This window comes from Tursiops truncatus, chromosome 9 (genome assembly GCF_011762595.2).
Source record: "Tursiops truncatus isolate mTurTru1 chromosome 9, mTurTru1.mat.Y, whole genome shotgun sequence".
Taxonomy (NCBI): Eukaryota; Metazoa; Chordata; class Mammalia; order Artiodactyla; family Delphinidae; genus Tursiops; species Tursiops truncatus.
In genome coordinates, this window is record NC_047042.1 from 30,173,392 (window position 1) to 30,198,330 (window position 24,939).

General features: G+C 38.3%; 1 protein-coding gene across 7 annotated transcripts in view; it reads right to left on the reverse strand.

Moving 5' to 3' along the window:
* Window positions 1-24,939, reverse strand: part of SLC25A40 (solute carrier family 25 member 40) — a 64,865-nt gene that overhangs the window by 21,503 nt on the left and 18,423 nt on the right. For 5 of the 7 annotated variants that reach the window (XR_012333908.1, XR_002175105.3, XM_019928854.3 and 2 more), the window contains exons 2-6: window positions 20,964-21,029; window positions 18,191-18,295; window positions 16,905-16,964; window positions 15,080-15,186; window positions 581-648 (exon numbers count right to left, since the gene is read on the reverse strand). Coding sequence is in view for 5 of the 7 variants with exons in the window: in XM_019928854.3 (XP_019784413.1) it covers window positions 581-648; window positions 15,080-15,186; window positions 16,905-16,964; window positions 18,191-18,295; window positions 20,964-21,029 (406 nt within the window). In the remaining 2 variants the exon portion in view is untranslated. Of the gene's footprint in view, window positions 1-580; window positions 649-15,079; window positions 15,187-16,904; window positions 16,965-18,190; window positions 18,312-20,963; window positions 21,030-24,939 lie in introns of all 7 variants that reach the window. The other 2 variants (XM_004315495.4, XM_019928878.3) reach the window with 2 other exon arrangements.

Here is a 24,939-nt window from a genome sequence, read left to right on the forward strand (position 1 = left end):
TTGGAATGTTCCCTGTAACAAGGTTTTTCTGTATGTCTGGAGCACTAAACCAGCTTGTCTAGGTTGGTTTGTGCAAATGATGTGATTTTTGGTGAACATCTGCTTGCTTTTTGGGGCGCTGGAGTTTTGGTAATCACAGCTGGTCACAAACAGAATGTGCCTATGTCATCAGCCCGCAATACAAGCCCTAGACTCAGACTCCAGGGCTGCATGAGACAGAAACACTGCGTGTGCTGCTGCAGCTCGGTGCTGGGAGAAGCAGCACACGCTCTGCAGTGTCACACTGGAGGGCTCAGGGTGCCTTTGCCTGGTCGACTCCTGTTGTGTCCTTTCCCCTTACTGATTCTGCTTCGTTTCTTTTGCTGTAATAAACCACAGACATGATTATCACCTTCTTTAGGTCCTGTGAATCCTTCCAGCAAATCATCAAATATGTGGACAGCTGTGAGATTCACAAAAAAATACTCTAGAAAATGAAAAAGCACTAACATTAAAAATGCATGATGTTGTCCAACGAGGCTGATTATAAGGCAAAATAACAACCATCATTTAGTAAGAAAAATATTAAATTTCAACTTACAAGGTAGGAGGAAGGCCACTCCACAGGGATTTAATGCCCTCATTTCGAATGATTTTCAAGAAGGCATCCTAAAATTATAATAGAAAGAAGTGGTCAAAATATATACCTGAACCTTATATACAAAAAAGTTTGTAGTGATAATTGATTGGTAATTTGCTTCTTTCAAGCACTTATTTCTAAAATAAAAAGCTTCTCAGATTTATGTATGCCCATTCTTTAAAAAAAATAAAAAGAATTTTTCTCAACTTTCAAACACAAGTAAAGCATTTCTGGATGATACTTCCTGCTTACAGAATAAAATCTATATTACTCAGCTTGAGATTGTTCTACTTTAGGGCTTAGAAGCAATGTTTTCAAAGATTATTATAAAAAGGAAGTGGACGAATAGCAGAGATTAACTCTCCTGTCCAATTATGAAATCTGAGAAAATATTACTTAAACCCAATATCTGAAATCTCTGGAGAAGAACCAAAAGCAAGTAGAAACTATAGGGAAGCTTACTGTTGAAAGACAGAGTGCAGTGAGTGAGATTTGCAAATTTACAGCTTTTTGCCTGTGGGAGTTGCAAGGAAAAGCACATTTACTTGCTTGAGATGGCAAATATTAGAGTTTAGTCTGGTAGACTAATCAGAAAGTTACAAGGGGAATCGTAGGGAAAAAGCCTGCAGAGGACATAAGCCCCCAAATTTAGAGAGAAAATCAGCCACAAAACGTGGCTCACCACTAAATTATGCAACCCCAGGAGAAGACAACAGAGTTCTCGCAGAAACAAACCAAAAAAACCCCAGCAACTAAAGGCTGGGCGGAAATTTCAGCTGCAGCCCACCACAATGGTGCCTGAGCGTGAAAGACTGAATCCAGCCAAAGTTAACTGCCTTCTAGAACAGACCCGACTCTTCAGAAGAATATAAAAAAATCCACAGTCTTTACAATGCATTCTTCATAATGTTCACTATCCAAACAAAATTCATTAGACATAAAAAGAAACAAGAAAATGTGCCCATACTCAAAGAAAAAGTAGTCAACAGAAACCAACACTGAGATGATTAAGATGATGCAATCAGCAGACAAGCACTCCAAAGCACCTATTATAAACACGTTCAAGAATTTAAAAGATGATGTATGCATAATGAATGGACAAATTTGTAATTTCAGCAAGGAAATAGTTACTATAAAGAAACTGCCAGGGCTTCCCTGGTGGTGCAGTGGGTGAGAGTCCGCCTGCCGATGCAGGGGACACGGAGTTGCGCCCCGGTCCGGGAAGATCCACATGCCGCGGAGCGGCTGGGCCCAGTGAGCCATGGCCACTGAGCCTGCGCGTCCGGAGCCTGTGCTCCACAACGGGAGAGACCACATCAGTGAGAGGCCTGCGTACCGCAAAAAAAAAAAAAAGCCAAATAAAAATTCTAAACCTGAAACGAAAAATTCACTAAGTGGGCTTAACAGCAGAAAGGAGACATCAAGGAGTCACTGGAGTTGAAGACAGAACTTATTAAATTTGAAGAAGGAAGAGAAAAAGAATGAAGAAAAATGGGAATTTATTGGCAGTCCAGTGGTTAGGACTCTGCATTTTCACTGCCAAGGGCCCGGTTCAATCCCTGATCAGGGAACTATGATCCAGCAACCTGTGCAGCGTGGCCAAAAAAAAGAGAATGAAGAAAAATCAGGGCCTCAGAGACCTGAGGGGAAATATCAAGTGGTATAACACAGGTTAATGTGGAGTCATAGAGGAAAGGAAACATAATAGAACAGGAAATTACCTAATAAAATGATGACCAAAAACTTCCCCCAATTAGTGAAAGATATCAGAGCCCCAAATCTCAAAAAAATCCCAACTGAATAAAAACAAACAGGGACTTCCCTGCTGGCGCAGTGGTTAAGAATCTGCCTGCCAATGCTGAGGACATGGGTTCGATCCCTGGTCCAGGAAGATCCCACATGCCACGAAGCAACTAAGCCCGTGTGCCCCAACTACTGAGCCCGCGTGCCATAACTACTGAAGCCCATGCACCTAGAGCACATGCTCCGCAACGAGAAGCCACCACAATGAGAAGTCCACACACCGCAACAAAGAGTAGCCCCCACTCGCCGCAACTAGAGAAAGCCCGCACGCAGCAACGAAGACCTAACACACCCAAAAATAAATTAAAAATAAATTTTTTAAAAATGCTGTGAATTCAGAGCACGATAAGAAAAAATTATTTAAAAAACCAAACCAAAACATACAAACAAAAAGCAAAAGAAAAATGACAAAATACATATAGGGAAAGGATGATAAATGAAGACTAACTTCTCATCAGACACATGAAATTTTGGCCAAAAGACAATGTAATGACATATTTAAGGTGCTGAAAAAGAAACTAAGCCAGAATTCTATATGCTGCCAAACACACTTCAAAAATGCTTTATAAAGACATTTCTGTAAGAACAAGAACTTAGAGACTGCACTGCCAAAATACCTTCACTAAAGAAATGCTGTAAAAAGTTCTTCAGGATAAAGGGTCATGATGGCACATTGTAACTACAATCTTCAGAAAGGCAGGAAGTACAAAAATGGTAAATAAGTGGTTACATGTAAAATATGTATTTCTCTCTTTTCTCTTTTTAACTATTTAAAAGACATAAGACTATTTAAATCAAAAATTCTAATTGTGAATTGTGGAATCTGTAAGGTAACAAGATGGACTATCAATGAAGCAATAGCACAAAGGAAGAGGTGGGAGTAAAGGATGTCAAGACTGTAAGGGGTCTGAGATTTCACCCTACTTCCTAGTTAGCTAGTCAGCCTGCCACGGTATCATGAGAGATGGTAAAGACAAAACTCTCTGGGGTGAGACAAAGTTTATTACTTGCGGCAGTAGCAGCAGAGTATCAGCATTTTGAGGCCTGTTTCCTGAGCCCCAATTTCCACAGGGCAATGTGAAGAAGGATAGATGACACCCAGACACACAGTGGGACTGCATTACAGGAAAGGAAATCTGACCTTAGGGAATCTAAATCCTTTAGAATAGGAAGTAAGGATGCCACCCCCTTGCTCTAGAGGGAAGCACTGAATCTTCCAAGGTTATTCACTCTACAAACATCCTTGAAAAGATGGTCAGGAACAAAGGGCAGCCAATGCCATGCTCACAAGATATGAAGAAATGTGAAACACTTTTGAAGAACTGTCTCCCTAGAAATGGGAATAGAGAAATCAATGTAATATTATTAAAATTCAAATAATCCAAAAAAAGGCAAGAAATGAGGGAAAAAGGGAGCAGTTAAGGGAAAAAAAACCATACAGAGATAGTAGATTAACACCCAACCACATGAAAAATTATATTAAAGGACTAAATTTCCCAATTAAAAGCCACTATATCAACAGGGCTCCTGTAAAACAACAGACGATCACAGCTAAAAGAACTGCAGAAGTCTCAGATCCTATCTGAAGAGTCTCTAGGGTAAAAAAACAAGGCACAACTATATCACTGTCTTGGAGTAAAAGAATGGAAAAAGAGGCCATATAAACACTAATATGAGAAAGCTGAAAGGTGGCTATATTACATACAGATAAAAGACTTCAAGATAATGAACATTACCAGTGATAAAGAGACTTCACTATAATAAAAATGTATCAGAAAACATATCAAGTGAATGTTCCTAATGAGAGGTTCAAAACCCATGAAGCAAACCTGACAGAACTAAAAAAGAAAACAGACAAATCCTCAATCATAACTAAAGTTTATTATATCCTCTATCAGAGAATGATAGAATAATTTAAAAAATCTGTAAGAATTCAGAAGATCTAAATGAAGCATCAGCCACCCTGACCTAATGGTTTATAGAACACTATACCCAACAACTACAGAACACAGGTTTGAAAGTGCACTAGAAATAGTCACCAATGGGCTTCCCTGGTGGCGCAGTGGTTGAGAGTCCGCCTGCCGATGCAGGGGACACGGGTTCGTGCCCCAGTCCGGGAAGACCCCACATGCCGCGGAGCGGCTGGGCCCGTGAGCCATGGCCGCTGAGCCTGCGTGTCCGGAGCCTGTGCTCCGCAACGGGAGAGGCCACAACAGTGAGAGGCCCGCGTACCCCAAAAAAAAAAAAAAAAAAAAAAAGTCACCAAGAGAGATCATACGTAGGTCCATTACACAAGACTCAATAAATTTCAAAAATCTGAAAACTTAGAGTATGTTCCTTTGACCACATTGGAATTAAATTAGAAATCAGGAACAATAAGATATCTAGAAGAAAATCCAATATTGGGAAATTGAATATTGGACTTCTAAATAATCCATGGCCAAAAAAATTACAAAGGAAATTAGAAAATATTTCAACTGATTGATAATGGAAACACAACATCAAAATTTGTGGAACACATCTAATTTAGTGCTTTGAAGGAAATTTACGGCATTAAATGCTGAGCTGAGAAAAGGCAGGCTTAAAATCAATAATCCATGTTTCCACCCAAGAAAGCAGAAGACAATGACCAAAATAAATCCAAAGAAGAATTCTGATTTCTGGTCCTATATGTAAAGAGCTTGGAAGTCGTCACTTCCGTCCTCACAACAAGAAAAAACCTGAACAAAATGAAAAATGAACAACTCCTCTTAGACTGGTCGGAGGATTGAGGTCACAGGTCAAACTGCTGCCTTGAACATTGGAGAGATGGACAGACAGATACAGAGACTCACTCACAGCTTAATAGAGTAGAAGCCCAAAGTAAGAATCAGGACCAACAGGTAAACTTTATAATTGACAGATTGCTCAGTGTATACTAACTCAAGAATCAAAAACTCTGAGGAGGCTACTGTAGGAGGGTCCTTATGCTTTCACGAGTTTCAGTTCCATGAGCCCTACCATATTCTCACTGTTAGGATCAGAGAAAAATCCCCTCCTGTTTCCAGCAGGGTAAGGGGAAAAGTAACCATTTTTGAAATATGCCCCAAATCTTCATTCTCCTTAAAAAAAAATCTTACACTCAAGGGAAACTATTTTACTATCTGAGGAGTCTCCAGGAAAACCCAAAGACAACAGGCAAGACAAAAACTAGGACAGTAGAGGAAATTTTAGCCTCTGACAACACAGCTATAACAAGAAGTAAACACAGCCTAATGTCTAGCCAGATAAAGCTCACATTAAAGGTCTATCTACCTCAGTCTTTTAACCAAATACATCATGTCCAGCTTCCAACGAAAAGAATTACAAAGCATGCTAAAAGGCAAAATATATCGTCTGAAGAAACAAACGAAGCATCAGAACCAGATTCAGATATGGCAGAGATTTTGGAAGGATCAGACTGGGGATTTTTAAATAACAATGGTGAATATGCTAAGGGTTCTTACAGTGGTATCAGAGAAGGAGTAGTGGAGAATCAGGACTTTTACCATCACTTGACAGTAATGAGACTACCCCCCAACCAGTGGCAGTGGAAATCACAAGGGGAGTCAGAAATTCCACGCCCACTATCTTAGTCTGTTAAGGCTGCTAAACAAAACACCACAGACTGGATAGCTTATGAACAACCTAAATTTATTTCTCACAGTTCTCAAGGCTGGAAGTCCAAGATCAGGGTGCTGGCAAGGTCAAATGAGGGTCCTCTTCTGGATCTCAGACTTCTCACTGTGTCCTCACAAGGCACAAGGGGGAAGGGAGCTCTCTGAGGTCTCTTTACTAAGGGCATTAATCTCATGAGGTCTCTGCCCTCATGGCCTAATCAACTCCCAAAGGCTCCACCTCCTAAAACAACTGCATCAGGCATAAGGATTTCAGCATATGAATTTGCGGGGGGGAGGGACACAAACATTCAGACCATACTGTCCAACAGCAAAGAGCCCTCTCCCACACCCTATGTATCAGTGGAGGCTGAGTGAGGAACCTGGACTTCAGTTCTGCCCAGACATAACAGGGTGGCACCCCTCTTCCTCTGAGTTAACAGTGTCAAAAAGGCCAGTTAAAATAGAATGTTTAAATGAGATTCAGAGTTGCATAACATAATACTCAAGATTTCCTGGTTTCAGTAAAAAAGAAAAAATCATTTGTCATTTTAAGAAGCAGGAAGAGGGAATTCCCTGGCGGTCCAGTGGTTAGGACTTGGCGCTCTCAGTGCCAGGGGCCCGGGTTCGATCCCTGGTTGGGGAAATAAGATACCGCAAGCCACACAGCGTGGCAAATAAATAAATAAATAAGCAGGAAGATGTCAGACTGAATGAAAAGAGACAATAAACAGATACCAACACTGAGACTGACAGAAATTAGAATTATCTGACAAAGATTTTAAAACAGTCAACATATGAATCATTGAATGATCACTTACAAACATGTCTGAAACTAATGAAAAATTAGAAAGCCTCAGCAAAGGAATATATACACAAAAACCTATAAGTCAAAATGGCGTCTTACAACTGGCACCACAGAAATACAAAGGATCATAATAGATTACTATGAACAACTATATGCCGTAAAATGGATGACCAAGGAAAAAAATGGAAAAATTTCTAAATGTACACTCTCCAAACACTGAACCAGGAAGAAATAGAAAATACAAACAGATGAAATGCCAGTAATGAAACTGAATCAGTAATTTAAAAACTCCCAACAGGGCTTCCCTGGTGGCGCAGTGGTTGAGAGTCCGCCTGCCGTTGCAGGGGACACGGGTTCGTGCCCTGATTCGGGAGGATCCCACGTGCCGCGGAGCGGCTGGGCCCGTGAGCCATGGCCACTGAGCCTGCACGTCCGGAGCCTGTGCTCCGCAATGGGAGAGGCCACGGCAGTGAGATGCCCACGTACCGCAAAACAAAAACAAAAACAAAAAAAAACTTCCAACAAACAAAAGTCCAGGACCAGATGGCTTCACAAGTAAATTCTACCAAACACTTAGAGAAGAGTTAACACCTATCCTTCCAAAACTATTCCAAAAAATTGCAGAGGAAGGAACACTTCTGAACTCATTCTATGAGGCCAGCATTGCCCTGATACCAAAATCAGACAAAGATCACACCAAAAAAGAAAATGACAGGCCAATATCACTGATGACATAGATGCAAAAATCCTCAATGAAGTATGAGCAAACCGAATTCAACAATATGATAAACAATGATCAAAAGGGATCATACACCAGGTTCAAGTGGGACTTATCCCAGGGATGCGAGGATGGTTCAATATCCATAAATCAATCAATGATACACCACATTAACAAACTGAAGAATAAAATCCATATGATCATCTCTACAGATGCAGAAAAAGGTTCTGAAAAAATTCAACATTCATTCATGATAAAAACTCTCAACAAAGTGGGTATATGGTTATAGAGGGAGCATACCTCAACATAATAAAAGCCATATACAACAAGCCCACAGCTAGCATCATATTCAACAGTTAAAAGCTGAAACCACTTCCTCTAATATCAGGAACAAGACAAGGATGCCCACTCTTACCACTTTTATTCACTATAGTTTATTCAACATAGTTTTGGAAGTCCTAGCCACAGCAGTCAGAGAAGGAGAAAATAAAAGGAATCCAAATTGGAAAGGAAGAAGTAAAACTGTCACTGTTTGCAGATGACATGATACTATACATAGTAAATCCTAAAGATGCCAGCAGAAAATACTAGAGCTCCTCAATGAATTTGGTAAAATTGCAAGATACTAAGTTAATATACAGAAATCTGTTGCATTTCTATACACTAACAAGCTATCAGAAAGGGAAATTAAGGAAATAATCCCATTCACAATCACATCAAAAAGGATAAAATACCTAGGAATAAATCTAAGGAGGTAAAATACTGAACTCAGAAAATTATAAGAAATTGAAGATGACACAAACAGATGTTCTTGGATTGGAAGAATTAATACTGTTGGGACTTCCCTGGTGGTGCAGTGGTTAAGAATCCACCTGCCAATGCAGGGGACACGGGTTCGATCCCTGGACCAGGAAGATCCCACATGCCGTGGAGCAACTAAACCCGTGCGCCACAACTACTGAGCCTGCACTCCAGAGCCCACGAGCCACAACTACTGAACCTGAGTGCCACAACTACTGAAGCCCGTGCACCTAGAGCCCATGCTCCACAACAAAGAGAAGCCACCGCAATGAGAAGCCTGCACACTGCAATGAAGAATAGCCCCCTCTCACTGCAACTGGAGAAAAAGCCCGTGCATAGCAATGAAGACCCAATGCAGCCCATAATAAAAAAAAATAAAATAAATTTAAAAAAAAAGAATATTGTTAAAATGATACTACCGAAGGTAATCTACAGATTCAATGCAATACCTATCACAATACCAATGGCATTTTTCACAGAACTAGAACAAATAATTCTAAAATTTGTATGGAAACACAAAAGACCCTGAATCGTCAAAACAATCTTGAGAAAGAACAACAAAGCTGTAGGTATCATTGTCCCTGATTCCAAACATATTATAAAGCTACAGTAATCAAAACAATATGGTACTGGCACAAAAACAGACACACAGATCAATGGAACAGAAGAGAGAGCCCAGGAATAAAACCACACACTTATATGGGCAATTAATCTATAATAAAGGAGGCAAGAATATACAATGAGGAAAAGACAGCCTCTTCAATAAACAGTGTTGGGAAAACTGGACAGCTACATGCAAAAGAATCAAACTGGACTACTCTCTCACACCATGCACAAAAATAAATTCAGGGACTTCCCTGGTGATACAGTGGTTAAGAATCTGCCTGCCGGGCTTCCCTGGTGGCGCAGTGGTTGAGAGTCCACCTGCCGATGCAGGGGACATGGGTTCATGCCCTGGTCCGGGAAGATCCCACATGCCACGGAGCGGCCAGGCCCGTGAGCCATGGCCGCTGAGCCTGTGCATCCGGAGCCTGTTCTCCGCAATGGGAGAGGCCACAGCAGTGAGAAGTCCGCATACCGCAACAACAACAAAAAACCGGCTTCCAATGCATGGGACACAGGTTCAATCCCTGCTCCAGGAAGATCCCACATGCCACAGAGCAACAAAGCCTGTGCACAACTACTGAGCCTGTGCTCTAGAGCCTGCGAGCCACAACTACTAAGCCCGCTTGCCACAACTACTGAAACCCGTACGCCTACAGCCCGTGCTCCACAATAAGAAAAGCCACCTCAGTGAGAAATAAGAAGCTCATGAAAGCCCGCATGCAGCAACGAAGACTCAACACAGCTAAAAATTAATTAATTTAAAAAAATTAAAATGGATTAAAGACTTAAACTTAAGACCTGAAGGCAAAAATCTTAATAGAAAAAAACCTAGGCAGGGGATTTCCCTGGTGGTGCAGTGGGTAAGACTCTGTGCTCCCAATGCATGGGGCCTGGGTTCAATCCCTGGTCAGGGAACTAGATCCCACATGCATGCCGCAACTAAGAGTTCCCATGCCACAACTAAGAAGTCTGCATGCCATAACTAAGAAGCCCACATGCCACAACTAAGAGTCCACATGATGGACTTCCCTGGTGGCGCAGTGGTTGAGAGGCCGCCTGCCGATGCAGGGGACACGGGTTCGTGTCCCGGTCCGGGAAGATCCCACATGCCACGGAGCGGCTGGGCCCGTGAGCCATGGCCGCTGAGCCTACGCGTCCAGAGCCTGTGCTCCGCAACGGGAGAGGCCACAGCAGTGAGAGGCCTGCGTACCGCAACAACAACCACCAAAAAAAGAGTCCACGTGCCACAACTAAAGATCCCACATGCCGCAACGAAGATCCCACGTACTGCAACTAAGACCTGGTGCAGCCAAATTAAATAAAATAAATAATTTTTTAAAAAGAAGAAGAAAACATAGGCAGTATGCTCTTTGACACTGGTCTTTGCAATATTTTTTTGGATATGTCTCCTCAGGCAAGGGAAACAAAAGGAAAAATAAACAAATGGGACTACATCAAACTAAAAAGATTTTGCACAGCGAAGAAAACTATCAACAAAACGAAAAGGCTACCCACTGAACAGGAGAAAATATTTGCAAATGATATATCCAACAGGTGGTTAATACCCAAAATATACAAAGAACTTATAGAACTGAACATCAAAAAATCCAAAAAAACCTGATTAAAAAATTGGCAGAGAATCTAAACAGACATTTTTCCAAAGAAGACATACAGATAGCCAACAGGCACATGAAAAGATGCTCACCATCACTAATCATCAGGGAAATGCCAATCAAAACCACGATGAGATATCACCTCACACCTGTAAAAATGGCTATTATCCAAAAGACAACAAATAAACAAGTGTTGGCAAGGATGTGGAGAAAAGGGAACTCTTATGCACTGTTGGTGGGAATGTAAATTGGTGCAGCCACAATGGAAAACAGTATGAAGCTTCATCAAAAAACTTTAGGGCTTCCCTGGTGGCGCAGTGGTTGAGGGTCTGCCTGCCGACGCAGGGGACGCGGGTTCGTGCCCCGGTCCGGGAAGATCCCACATGCCGCGGAGCAGCTGGGCCCGTGAGCCATGGCCGCTGAGGCTGCGCGTCCGGAGCCTGTGCTCCACGACAGCAGAGGCCACAACAGTGAGAGGCCCGCATACTGCAAAAAAAAAAACCACTTTAAATAGAAGTACCACATGACCCAGCAATTCCACTCGTGGGTATGTATACAAAGAAAACAAAAATACTAATTCAAAAAGGTATATGCACCCTATGTTCACTGAAGCATTATTTACAATAACCAAGATATGAAAGCAACGTAAATAGATGAATGGGTAAAGAAAATGTGAGATACACATACCTATCTATTGATAGGTCGATAGACAGATAGATAGATAATGGACTATTACTCAGCCATTGAAAAGAATGAAATATTGCCATGTGTGACAACATGGATGGACCAAGAGGGTATTATGCTAATTGAAATAAGTTAGAGAAAGACAAACACTGTATCATTTCCCTTATATGTGGAATCTAAAAAAACAAATGAACAAACATAACGAAACAGAGTTACAGATACAGACAACAAACAGGTGGTTGCCAGAGGGGAGGGGGAGGAGAGAGAGGAAAGAAATAGGTGAGGGAGATTAAGAGGTATAAACTTCCAGTTACAAAGTAAAGGATTCAAGGGGATGAAATGTATCTTGTGAGGAATACAGTCAATAACTATGTAATATTTTTACACGGTGACGTATAGTAACTAGAATTATCATGGTAATCATTTTGATATGCATAGAAATATATCAAATCACTATGTTGTGTAACAGGAACATAGTATTGTAGGTTAATTATACTTCAAAAACAAACTCATAAAAAAGAGATGATTTTTCCTAGCAGACATTAAAATCTTTTGTTTGTTTGTTTAAAAACAAGCTCTGGCCAGTTTTATTAAAGAAAATTTGTGCATGATTTACCTTTCAAAAAAAAAAGAGATGAGATTTGTGGTTACCAGAGTTGGGGGGTGGGGGGAAGGGAGAATTGGATGAAGGTCAAAAGGTACAAACTTCCAGTTATAAGATAAATAAGTACTAATAAATGATGTACAACATGATAAAGATAATGAACATGGCTGTATGTTATACACCGAAGTTGTTAAGAGAGTAAATCCTAAGAGTTCTCATCACAAAAAATTTTTTTTCTGTTTCTTTAATTTTGTATCTGTGAGATGGTGGATGGTAATTATTCTGGAAATCATTTCATGATGTATGTAAGTCAAATCATTATGCTGTACACCGTAGACTTATACAGTGCTGTATGTCAATTATATCTAGAAGAAAAAACAGACTGGAGCACTCAGCACAGTAAATATGTCATTTCTCTCCAAATAAGACATACAGGTTTAACACAATTCCTATAAAAATCTCATCAAGATTTTTTGTAGGTATATACAAGATTATTCTAAAATTTATATGGAAAGACAAAGAAACTTTGGAAATAGATAAAACAACTTTCAAAAAGAAAAATAAGAATAAAGTGGGAGGAATCAGTTTACCTGATTTCAGGACTTATTCTATAGCTACACTAAGACCGTGTGGTATTGATGTAGGTAACAGACAAATGTTACAGAATAAACAACCTAGAAATAGATCCACACGATATGCCCAAGTGATTTCTGACAATGTGCAAAAGCATCTTAATGGAGGAAAGATAGCCTTTTCAACAAACGCAACTGGACAACCACATGCTAAAAAACCAAAAAGGATCAAACTTCAACCTCAAACCCATACATTATATAAGAATGACTCAAAATGGATCAAGGACTTTAAAAACAGGAGAAGAATCTTCACATCTTAGGGTAAATAAAGAATTCTTAGATTTGACACCAAAAGCATGATCTATAAAGAAAAAATTGACAAATTGGACTTCATCAAAATTAATAACTTTTACTCCATGAAAGACCCTGTTTAAGGGTATAAGAAGGGAAGTTAGAGTGGGAAGGAATGTTTAGTAATCACACATTCAACAAAGGACTCGTATCTAGATAGTATAAGGAGCATTTAAAACTTAACAGTAAAAATACGAACAGTTAAATTAGAAAATGGGCAAAAGACATGAAGAGCCATTTCACTGAAGAGGATATACTGATGGCTAGAAAACATATGAATAGGTTTTCAACATCACTAACCACCAGGGAAATGTAAATTAAAACCACAATGAGATACTACTACACACCTATCATAATTGCTAAAATAAAAATAGTGACAACACCAAATGCTCGTGAGGTTGTGGAGAAATTAGATCAGTCATACATTGCCACTGGGAATGTAAAATGGTCCTACCAGTCTCGTAAACAGGTTGGCAGTTTCTTAAACCTTAAACATGCAACTACCATATGACCCAACAACTGCACTCATGGACATTTACCCCAGAGAAATGAAGACTAACACTGATATTATGATTAATAATAAGAAATATACATTTTGGCCTTAATCCATGGTTCCTGGCACACAGCTCCAAAACTCTTATAATTTCCTAATTAATACAGAGCAAAGGAAGCATCTTTTGTTGATAATTTTTGGTCTTTTGTTCTCAGTCCTGAAATAGCTCCAGAAGATAAGAGGTGAAAGTAGCGTCTTTTGTTATTCACAACAAGCCTCTTCCAACTACACCTAAGTTTATGTTAATGAGGTGATTTTTGGAAAGGCCCTAGAGAACCAAAGGATGGGGGCTGGTTGCCAGGAGGAACCAACCACTTGATTAGAAGGCTGGAACTTTTAGTCCCACCCTCCCCACCCTATCCCAGTCCCCAACCTCAGGGGTTCTGGGAAGGGAGGCAGAACTGGAGGTTTAGTCAGTCACCAAGGGCCAGTGATTTGATCAATCGTGTCTATGTAATGAAGCCTCCATAAAAATCTCTAAAGAATGGCATTTGGAAGCTTCCAGGCTGGTGAACACAGGGAGGTGCTGGGAGAGTGACACACCTGGAGTGGACATGGAAGCTCCACACCCCTTCCCCCAAGTCTTGCCCTGTGCATCTCTTCTGTCTGACTGTACCTGAGTTGTATCCTTTCATAATAAACTAGTAATCTAGTAAGTAAACTGTTTTCCTGAGTTCTGTGAGCTGTTCTAGCAAATTACTGAACCCAAGAGGAGACCTTGGGAACCTCTGATTTACAGCCAGTCATTCAGAAACATAGGTGACAACCTGGACTTGGGAGTGGCATCTGAAGTGGGAGCAGTCTTGCGGGACCTGACACTAACTCCAGGTAGATGGTGTCAGAATTGAGTTAAATTGTAGAATACCCAGTTTGTGAACCCTGGAGAGTTGCTTGGTATGGGGGAAAAAACCCACATATCGGTTCAGAAGTGTTCTAAGTAGAGTGTTCAGAGAAAAAACGTGAGTTTTTTCTTACACTTACTTTCACACAAAAACCTGTGAATGAATGTATGTATCAGTTTTATTCAGAGCCAAAAACTGGAAACCACTCAGAAAACAAACTGTGGTACACATCCATACCATGTAATACTAGTGAGTAATAAAAAGGAACAAACTATTGATACATTAAACAATTTGAATGAATCTTCAGATAATTAAGGGAAAAGTGCCAAACCCAAAATGTTCTGTTATTTCATTTATGTAACATTCTTAAAGTGACAAAATTATATAAATAGAAAACAGATTAGTGATTGCCAGGAGTTAAGAAGTAGATGTAGCTATAAAAGGGAAATAGGAAGGATCCTTGCTGTGATGGAATTGTCTGTATCCTCACTGTATCAATGTCAATATCCTGTGGTCTACTGTACTCATCCTGTCACCTGTTACCACTGGGGGAAACTGGAAAAAGGGTACATAGGGTCTGTCTGTATATTTTTCTTAAAATTGTATATGATCTACAAGTATCTCAAAATAAAAAAGTTTAAAAAAACCCACTCCCTAAGCATAAACAGATGAAAATAAAGTTAGCAAAGAATTAAAAGCAAAAAAAGCACTTTCCCTTTCCTGCTTCAATGTCTACTTTTTAACTGTGGATAAGTGTGCCAACTACCTGATGGACATTTTACTCTCCTGTAATCGTTAAATATTTCATATATAAGAGTAAATATTAGAATAGAAAACATACTGTGATTATAAATAATATAATCTCTTTACCAATGTTCCCTGGAAACGTCCTGGCTTCTTATACCATGCTTTGTTGCCTTCCTCGTCACAGACACATAGATGATCCATAAGTCCATTACTATATAAGAAACATTTTCCTAAGAAAGAAGATTCTAACAGTCAGTGATTATTTCACAAAACTGTATTATTTTTACATATGAACAAAATGAAAGTACGATGAGCAGGCTACACAAAGACATAACTTTGTCTTCACCTTTTAGGATGAAACATAAATAATTTGACTTGCTTAATGACATAGCACTGGGCTCTAAACTCACAGTGGTGAAAAGCAATTGAGTAAATTAGTGGATTATGTTTTCAGAACTGCAGTCAGCAAATGCACATGGAAATAAATTCTTTTCGGTTATCTGAGGGAGCGGAGAGGGAAGGCAGAGGAGAAAACCTGTTTTGAAAAGACAGCATGGGTGTACGTCTTCTCTATTTGACCAGAAGAAAACCCTGTGGTATGTAAGGGCAATTCAGACAAAAATATATTATGAAATCTAATGTATATCTGAAAGTTGCTAAGAGAGTAGATCTTAAAAGATCTCATTACATGGAAAAAAATTTATTAACTATGTGAGGTCATGAAAGTTGACTAAATTTATTGTGGTAATCATTTTTCAATATATACATATATGAAATCATTACAGTGTACACCTAAAACTAATACAATGTTATACATCAATTGAAAAAAGACTATGAAAAAATGTTTTTCTCAACCAGTGTAAATAATGCTGTGCTTTGTCCCTTTCTCTGTATTTATACTGCTCAATCTAGACATTTGTCAGCTCCCTCTTAACCGACTACAACTTTCTCTAATAACAATCCTTCCCATTATTGGATTCATTCTTGCTGCCAAAACTGTCTTCTCTATTCTACCATATATAATTCTGTCAATTTCATAATACATTAGTCTAACTTTAATGTACAGGAAACCACTTTACTTTTCAGTCTCTTCCTACAACCCATCTATCCTCTCATCCACCTGAAACAAAGCTAGCTTTCTCACAGTCTGTTTTCTGCTATTTAAACATGTTTGAAACAGCATTATCTTTATAAAACCGCAAAATATTGATCAAGGAATCACTATTTTTGCCCATCTGATAAAAACATATAACTACTCTTTCTTCTCAAAGTCCACATAAGCTATAATGTCCAGCAATTAACCAAGCTGCCTGGTAAAATAATGACTTTCCTATCACTATTCAAGCAACAATTAGATGACTGTTGGATGAATACTGTAGGATGAGCACAGCTCTTGGACTAAAGTAGGAAGCTAGATTCTAAGATGCCTTACAAGTTTAATTCTGTTCTTACTTGTGAGGCACATACTCAAATATAAAATTGTCCTCTGCTTTAATCAGTAGGTTCACGAAAGTGTTATATGTTTTATATACACATATACACAGGCAGTTGACCCTTGAACAACACAGGTTTGAACTGTGAAGGTCTACTTATGCAGATTTTTTTCAATAGTAAATACTGCAGTACTAGACAGTCTGTAGTTGGTTGAATCCAAGGATGAGGAACTGCAAAAACACAGGAACTGTGGACACTGAGGGCCAACTATAAATTACAGGCAGACAACTACGTGGACAGTGGGCAGTGTTAACCCCCTCATTGTTCAAGGGTCAACTGTATTTGTTTTCTGCCTAGACCTCATCATGTACAACTAAGAAATGAGAAAATGTTTCTGCATGAGGATAAAGGCATCAATTTTTAAAAACTAACAAAAAGAATATTATTCAAACAAAAAAGAATACAGCGACATTTAAAAATCTAACAATGTTTTCAGGATAAGCAGAACACATACCTTTGGAGAATGGGTTGTTTTGGGCTTGGAGTCGAATTTTAACAACATCAAAGGGTGTCACTATGAAGATACATAAATCTCAATTAACAAGTGACACCTATAAATTGTACAGACATTTGTCCAAAGAACACAAAATACACTGAATGATACCTTTCCTCGTGACTACACAATGGGTAAGATTATTTATCTTAAAGTGGTTTTGAGTGTTAACATTCTAATTTCTTGCCCTTGAATTTTATTTAGAGTACCAGTGAGAAAATGTAATTAGTCCTCTCACAAGTACTAAACTCTCATTTATAATATTTCTACAACTATAATTCCATTAGCATTAAAACTAAAATACTAGTATTTATAAGAAAATATGTTATCTAAGGTAAAGAATGAAAGTTCCAAAAGTCCATTTAAATATTTGAGAATAACTTTATATTACAAGTAATCAATAATCAAACAATATAAGTCTTCCTATTCTGTTAAATTCACCTATATCAAACAAAAACTATAGATAATGCAAATTTGAGTAAGCTAGTCATAAATCATCCTTCCTACCACATTGTGTAACTCCATTTGGGAACAGTGAAGCAAAGGAGAATGGTTTTAATTTGCAGGCTGTATTTCCTCGTCTGAGAATGAAGAAGTCACATTAGAAGATCTCTAAAGCCTTTACAACCCTAGCATTCTGACCTAAAGACACTACATTCTAAAGCAATTAGTTTACATTTTTCCTAATCATCTGCTATCTTATTTAAATAAACTAGCCAAGTTAAAGTCATTAAAATGCTAAACTGTCACCTAACTATGTCATTTGGCTGTGTCTACAAGAAATTCATTAAAAAAGACATAAAAATGTGGTCCAGAGGAATTTAAGCAATTCACTGTTACTAAAGCAAAGTAAAATATAATTTGAATTTGTTGCCACTATAAGTTGTCCAATTTCTGTATTTTTCATTATGCTAATATTTTATTCCATCTTCTTACTATCTTAAAAAATGGATAATAGAGTCATAAAAGTTTAATATTGATAGGGACCTCAAAGAACTCCTGATCTAAGCTCCTAATTTTAGAGATGGAAAATTAATTTCAAAGAGAATAAGGACTATCCCAACGTGCATTCACCCTGAGAATGGCAAAGCAAGGACTAAAATTCTAGTCTCTTGGTTCTCTGTCCAGGGTTCTTTTCATGTTATCATGATGAAGCATGAATGATAATATTATCATTATTTCACAGATGGTAAAACTCAAATGGAATCAATGATTCATTCAGTTACATGATCTACATATTATTTTACCCATCAGTGATGTCAGTATAGCTCCAGTACAAGAGGCAATCATTTGTTGAAGAGGAGTCACTTTGATAATTGGTGGTCCCGCTGCTTCAGGATCCATATTTTTAACTAATAGAAGAAAAATCTGTTAAAGAAAAGCAAGATGTAAAATAAAAGTGTAATAGAAAATGCCCTTAAAATCAACAGCTAAGAGTTAAATAAACTATAAAAACAATAACCAGTATTACTATCAAAGCACATGTTGTTGGACTTCCCTGGTGGCGCAGTGGTTAAGAATCCGCCTGCCAATGCAGGGGACACGGGTTCGAGCCCTGGTCCAGGAAGATCCCACATTCTGCAGAGCAACTAAACCTCTGCGTCACCACTACTAAGCCTGTGCTCTAGAGCCCGTGAGCCACAACTAATGACCCCATGTGCCACAACTACTGAAGCCTGCACGCCTAGAGCCCGTGCTCTGCAACAAGAGAAGCCACCGCAATGAGAAGCCCATGCACCACAATGAAGAGTAGCTCCCACTAGCCACAACTAGAGAAAGCCCATGCACAGCAACGAAGACCCAATGCAGCCAAAACTAAATAAGTAAATTTACTTAAAAAAAAAAAAAAAAGCACATGTTGTTGACCACCATCAGAAGTAAACATGTAAGTTCTATACCCCAAGGCACTAAACAATCATCATTAATAGAACATGTTCTCTATTTTCCAAAAATGGTAATGTACTTCAGCTAAGCTATGTGAGCAGCATCACATTTGAAAGACAATTAATAGATCATTAAGAAAATGGACTCTGGCCATGTAAAAGAATGAAAGCAGCTGACCAACAAGGCTCAAAATCTGAATTTAGCCTCAAAAGAACTACTCAGGTACTCGAACCTAGTACAGAATTATCAGCAAATATAGCACTATTTTTACTGCATATCAAACACTGTTGCAAAGGTACAAAATAAAATCAAAAACATAACCTTTGTAAGAAGCGTTATCTTAGAAAACTTTAATGAGAAAAGCAACATATATACTCTGTTGAAAAACTCAGTTAACACAAAAGAATACAAAAATCACTTAGAAACTTATTTTTAAAAAATAACCACCTGGGGCTTCCCTAGTGGCACAGTGGTTAAGAATCCGCCTGCCAATGGAGGGGACACCAATTCGATCCCTGGTCCGGGAAGATCCCACATGCCACGGAGCAACTAAGCCCGTGCACCACAACTACTGAGCCTGCGCTCTAGAGCCTGCGTGCCACAACTACTGAAGCCCGCGTGCCTAGAGCCCGTGCTCCGCAATAAGAGAAGCCACTGCAATGAGAAGCCCACGCACTGCAATGAAGAGTAGCCCCCGCTCACCGCAACTAGTGAAAGCCCACGAGCAGCAACGAAGACCCAACGCAGCCAAAAATAAATAAATTTAAAAAATAAAAAATAACCACTCATGGCCAAAAAAATAAAATAAAACAAGTTTTTTTTAAAAAAAGGGGATTCCCTGGCAGGCCAGTGGTTCAGACTCCATGCTTCCACTGCTAAGGGCCCAGGTTCGATCCCTGGTCCAGGAACTAAGATCCCGCAAGCCGCACGGTGCAGCCAAAAAAATAAAACAAATGAAAAAGTAACCACTGGCAACATACAGTATCACCTTTCCAAATGTCTATGTGCATAAAAATACATATATGTATATGTATACACACACGAAGATTACATCTAACTAATCAATTACGTACAAACATTCGTATTATCTGTGTATATGTATTCCTGTATCTGTGTACATGCACCTTTTTTGAAAGACAAAATAGATTACTACTACTCATATTGTTTAGTAGCCAGCTTTAACACTTAAAAATGTATTACAAACATGCCAATAAATAGATTTACATTATCATTTTTAATGCTTACATGGTTTTTAATTATATTTATTTAGTCAGCCTCATATTCTTATTTAGGCTACTGCCAATTTATCATTAATTCATTAATTTCATAAACTCTCATATAAATATCCTTATACATACATCTTACTGTAGTGTTCCTACGATTACTATAGAAAAAAAAGTAAGATTGCTAGGCTAAGCTAAAAACTTGAGACAAATCGCCAAAATGCTTTCCAGAATGATTGGACCAACTTATACTTCCATATTGGCAATAAATGAGTTCCTATTAGCCCATAAACTCACCAAACGCCCTCTCATATTACATATCATTTATTTTTTCTAAACCATTTGGAAGTAGATTGCCATACATCACACCCCTTTCATCCTAAATACCTCAGAATATTCCTATATAATCAAGGTACAATTATCAAATTGAGGAAACAACGTTGACAGTACTCTACAGTTCATTTTCCAATTTTGTCAATTATCCCAATAATGACCTTTATAAAAATGAATGGTAGTTGTATTGTTTATTTTTTTTATTTATTTTATTTTATTTTTGGCTGCGTTGAGTCTTCGTTGCTGTGCACGGGCTTTCTCTGGTTGGGGCGAGCGGGGGGCTACTCTTAGCTGCAGTGCACAGGCTTCTCACTGCAGTGGCTTCTCTTTGTTACGGAGCACAGACCCTAGGCATGCGGGCTTCAGTAGTTGTGGCACATGGGCTCAGTAGTTGTGGCTCACGGGTTCTAGAGTGCAGGCTCAGTAGTTGTAGCGCATGGGCTTAGTTGCTCCGTGGCATGTGGGATCTTCCCGGACCAGGGCTCGAACCCATGTCCCCTGCACTGGCAGGCGGACTCTTAACCACTGCGCCACCAGGGAAGCCCTGTATTGTTTCTTTAGACTTTTATTATTTACCTACCTGGTTTAAGTCTTTTCCTCAACTCTATGCTCCAATATTTTGTTTGTAACATCAGTAGCTGAAAATCTGTAGTGAAAAAAGAAAGTAACTGTCTTATCTTTTCAGACAGGAATGGGATAACAAGCCTAAAGGAAAGGAGTATATAAAAACTTTAAAACACAAATCAGCAAATATTGATTAACTATTATTTTTTAAATATTTCTATTAAGTGCTTTGAGGAATATGAAGAGCACTCCACAAATGTTATCATTAGAGTTATGAAAGTATTTTCACAAAAATATCTTCATATTTTCCCAGTAAATATACTCTGCTTTAAAAACAATTCTAAACTTGAACATACGGACCCATCTTAGTTTCAAGAGAAGTTGAACAACCAGATTTTGTGACACTTACAGGAAATTCAGAGACTAAAGTAACATGGTAAAGCTTGCCACAAAATATAGGAGAAGGTGTAATACTCTGGTCTACAGGACTACTGTCTTAGTTTCTTCAACAGGTGAAAGTAGGGTGGGAAAAAAGGTGGCAGGGGAGGTATAACCATTCTAGAATAAAGGAATCCAACCAAATGCATCCTGGTTTGAAAAAACAAACTTTAAGAAGCCAGTCTGAAAGTAACTAAAGAAATCTGAACATGGGCTGGATATCAGATAATATTTTTAAATTTTGATTTTGTTAGTGAGATGTTATTACGGTTACGTAGAAAGTGTCTTTTTTTTTAAAAAAGGTTCATATTGACGTATTAAGGGCTGAAATGTTATGATAGCTGTAGTTTATAATAATTCAGAAAAAATATATTATAATGTTAATTATCTGTTAAATCTAGGTGTTAAGTATTTCACTCTTCTGAATTTTTCTGTATATGGGAAAATTCGCACAATAAATTTTTTTTTTAATTCCTGAAATGTATGTAGAACCTTCAAATCTAAGCACCTACTTCTAACATTTGAACACAGGTCTTTTAAGTGGAAAAATAACACACATATGCTACAATACAGGTATATGCCTCCTCCAAAAAGGTAAGAAGACCTACAGTGCTTTATTTTGGCACCATCCTAGCAAAGTTGGCAACCTGAATATTCTCACCTTAAATTAAGGCCAGAAAAATTGACATATTTCTAGCAGTTATTTAGGATGTAAGGGGAAAAATCCAAAAATTAGATGTAACTTTTTAGAACCAAAAATTAAGGTTATTTGAACTTTTATTTCTTAACATATATATATTTCAGAAAAATGTCATATCAACAATCTCTGAAGATCATAACATGAATCTACTTATGAGATCTGAAAAATTAGTCTCCTTTTCAAAATATTGTGGGTCAAATGGATAACATACCCAAAGATTCAGTAAATATGAAGAAAAAGTGGCAAGTTATATATATATAATCTTAGTGGAATGTCTAGAACTCAAAATGTATTCTTCAGTGCTTTAAATTCCCTCCAGTCCAGGGGGACTTCCCTGGTGGTCCAGTGGTTAAGAATCCATCTTGCAATGCAGAGGACGCCGGTTCGATCCCTGGCTGGGTATTAAGATCCCACAGCTACTGAGCCCGCGCACTGCAACTACAGAGCCCACGCACCACAACTAGAGAGAAGCCCGCACGCCACAACGAAAGATCCCGCGTGCCGCAACTAGGACCCAATGCAGCCAAAAAATAAATAAATATTAAATAAATAAATTCCCTCCAGTCCAATCAACCTACTTATCTTTTTTCTTTGTATCCACTCTTTTATGGGCAGGTACCATCCCTTTTTTAGGGAGCACACGGACTAGTGAGAAAGATGACTTTAACATTAATATCTCCTTTAACTTTGTGAGTCATGAACAAATCTTCTAGAAGAATAGCTTCCTTGCTCAACTATACAAAATTCCTATACAACTATACAAAATTCCTCTTTTCTATACTTTTTCTGCATTCTGTACTCTACTTAAGTTAATATTAATGATTTGCTATACCTGGCCAAGGTGGACTTCAAATATAAATGGCAAACATTCTTAACATGAAAAATCAATGAGCCCCTGTTGGGGGAAGAAAGCTACCTGATGACAAAATCTACTCAATCAAGCGATGAATGGAGATGCTTTAGTAAAAGGATTAGAACAATATCCAAGTCAGAAAATAGTAAATCAATATATACTTAGTATCATCAGAACTTTAAATTTTTTCCATCAAATGTGTGTTAAATGCTATCTTATTATAGTTTTATGTTCCCTGATCATTAACGATGCTGAACATCTCTTCATATTATTACCAGTATGTATTGCCTCTTCTGTACTATGTCCATTCATATCTTTTGTCCATTTTTCTCCTGGGGCATTTACTTCTTTTTATTGGTTTGAGGAACTTTTTATTCTTAGTACAAATTATTTGCAGGCTGTGTGAACTGTCTCTTCTCAGAGTCTATGATTTACTTTTCCTCTTTCTTTAAAGTATCTTTTGATAAAGTTCGTAATTATTTTTTGTGGTTAAAAAAAAAACACAACATGAAGTCTACCTTCTTAACAAAATTTTAAGTGTACAGTACAGCACTGTTAACTATATGCACATTGTTTTACAGAAGATCTCTAAAACTTTTTCATTTTGCATGACTGAGACTCGATACCCATTAAATAGCAACTCCTATTTCCCCCTTCTTTTCAGCCCCTGGCAACCACCATTCTATGTTCTTCTGCTAAGAGTTTGACAACTTTAGATACCTCTTATGATTAGAATCATGCAGTATTGCTCCTTCTGTGACTGCCTTATTTCGTCCAGCATAATGCCCTCAATGTTCGTCCATGTTGTAGCATATGACAGGATTTCCTTCTTTTATAAGAAGTATATAATACTCTATTGTATGTATGTACCACCTTTTCATTATCCATTCATCCACTGATGGACATTTACATTGTTTCCATTTCTTGAATTATGCATATTGCTACAATGAACGTGGGAATACAAATATCTCTTTGAGATACTGATTTCAATTCTTTTGGATAAATATCCAAAAGAGGGATTGCTAGATCATATAGTTGTTCTATTTTAAGCTTTTTGAGGAATCTCCACACTGTTTTCCATAGTACACCATTTTACATTCTTACCAACAATGTACAACGTTCTGATTTCTCCACATCCTCACTAGCACATGTTATTTTGTTTTGTTTTTTAATAATGGTCATCATAACAAGTGAAGTGATAACCCTTTGATTTTGATTTCATTTGCTTGATGATTAGTGATGCTCAGCGTCTTTTCATATTCCTGTTGGCCATTTGTACATCTTCTTTGGGGAAATGTCTATTAAGGTCTTTTATCCATTTTTAAATCAGATTATTTGTTTTTTTGTTGTTGTGTTGTAGGTGCTCCTTATATATTTAGGATACTAATCCCTTATTTGATATATTGTTTGTATATATTTTTCTCTCAACCCATAGACTGTCTTTTCACTCTATTATTTACTTCCTTTGGTGTATAGAAGCTTTTCAGTTTGATACAGTCCCACCTGTCTTTTGTTTTTATTGCTGTGTTTTTGGTGTTACATCCAAGAAATCACTGCCAAGATAAATGCTATAAGGCTATTCCCCTGTTTTCTTCTAGGATTTTTTAAAACTGTGGGTCTTATATTTAACTCTTTAATCCATTTTGAGTTGATTTTGTATATGGTATAAGGGTCAAAATTCTTAATGTAGCCAAATTCATTGGCCTTTTCCTTTATTTTTTTAAAATAAATTTATATATTTCTTTGTTTGTTTATTTATTGGCTGTGTTGGGTCTTCGTTGCTGTGCACAGGCTTTCTCTAGTTGTGGTGAGCAGGGGCTACTCTTCACTGCGGTGCGCGGGCTTCTCATTGCGGTGGCTTCTCGTTGTGGAGCAAGGGATCTAAGCGCACGGGCTTCAGTAGTTGTGGCACGCGGGCTCTGAAGTGCAGGCTCAGTAGTTGTGGTGCACAGGCTTAGCTGCTCCGTGGCATGTGGGATCTTCCCGGACCACGGCTTGAAC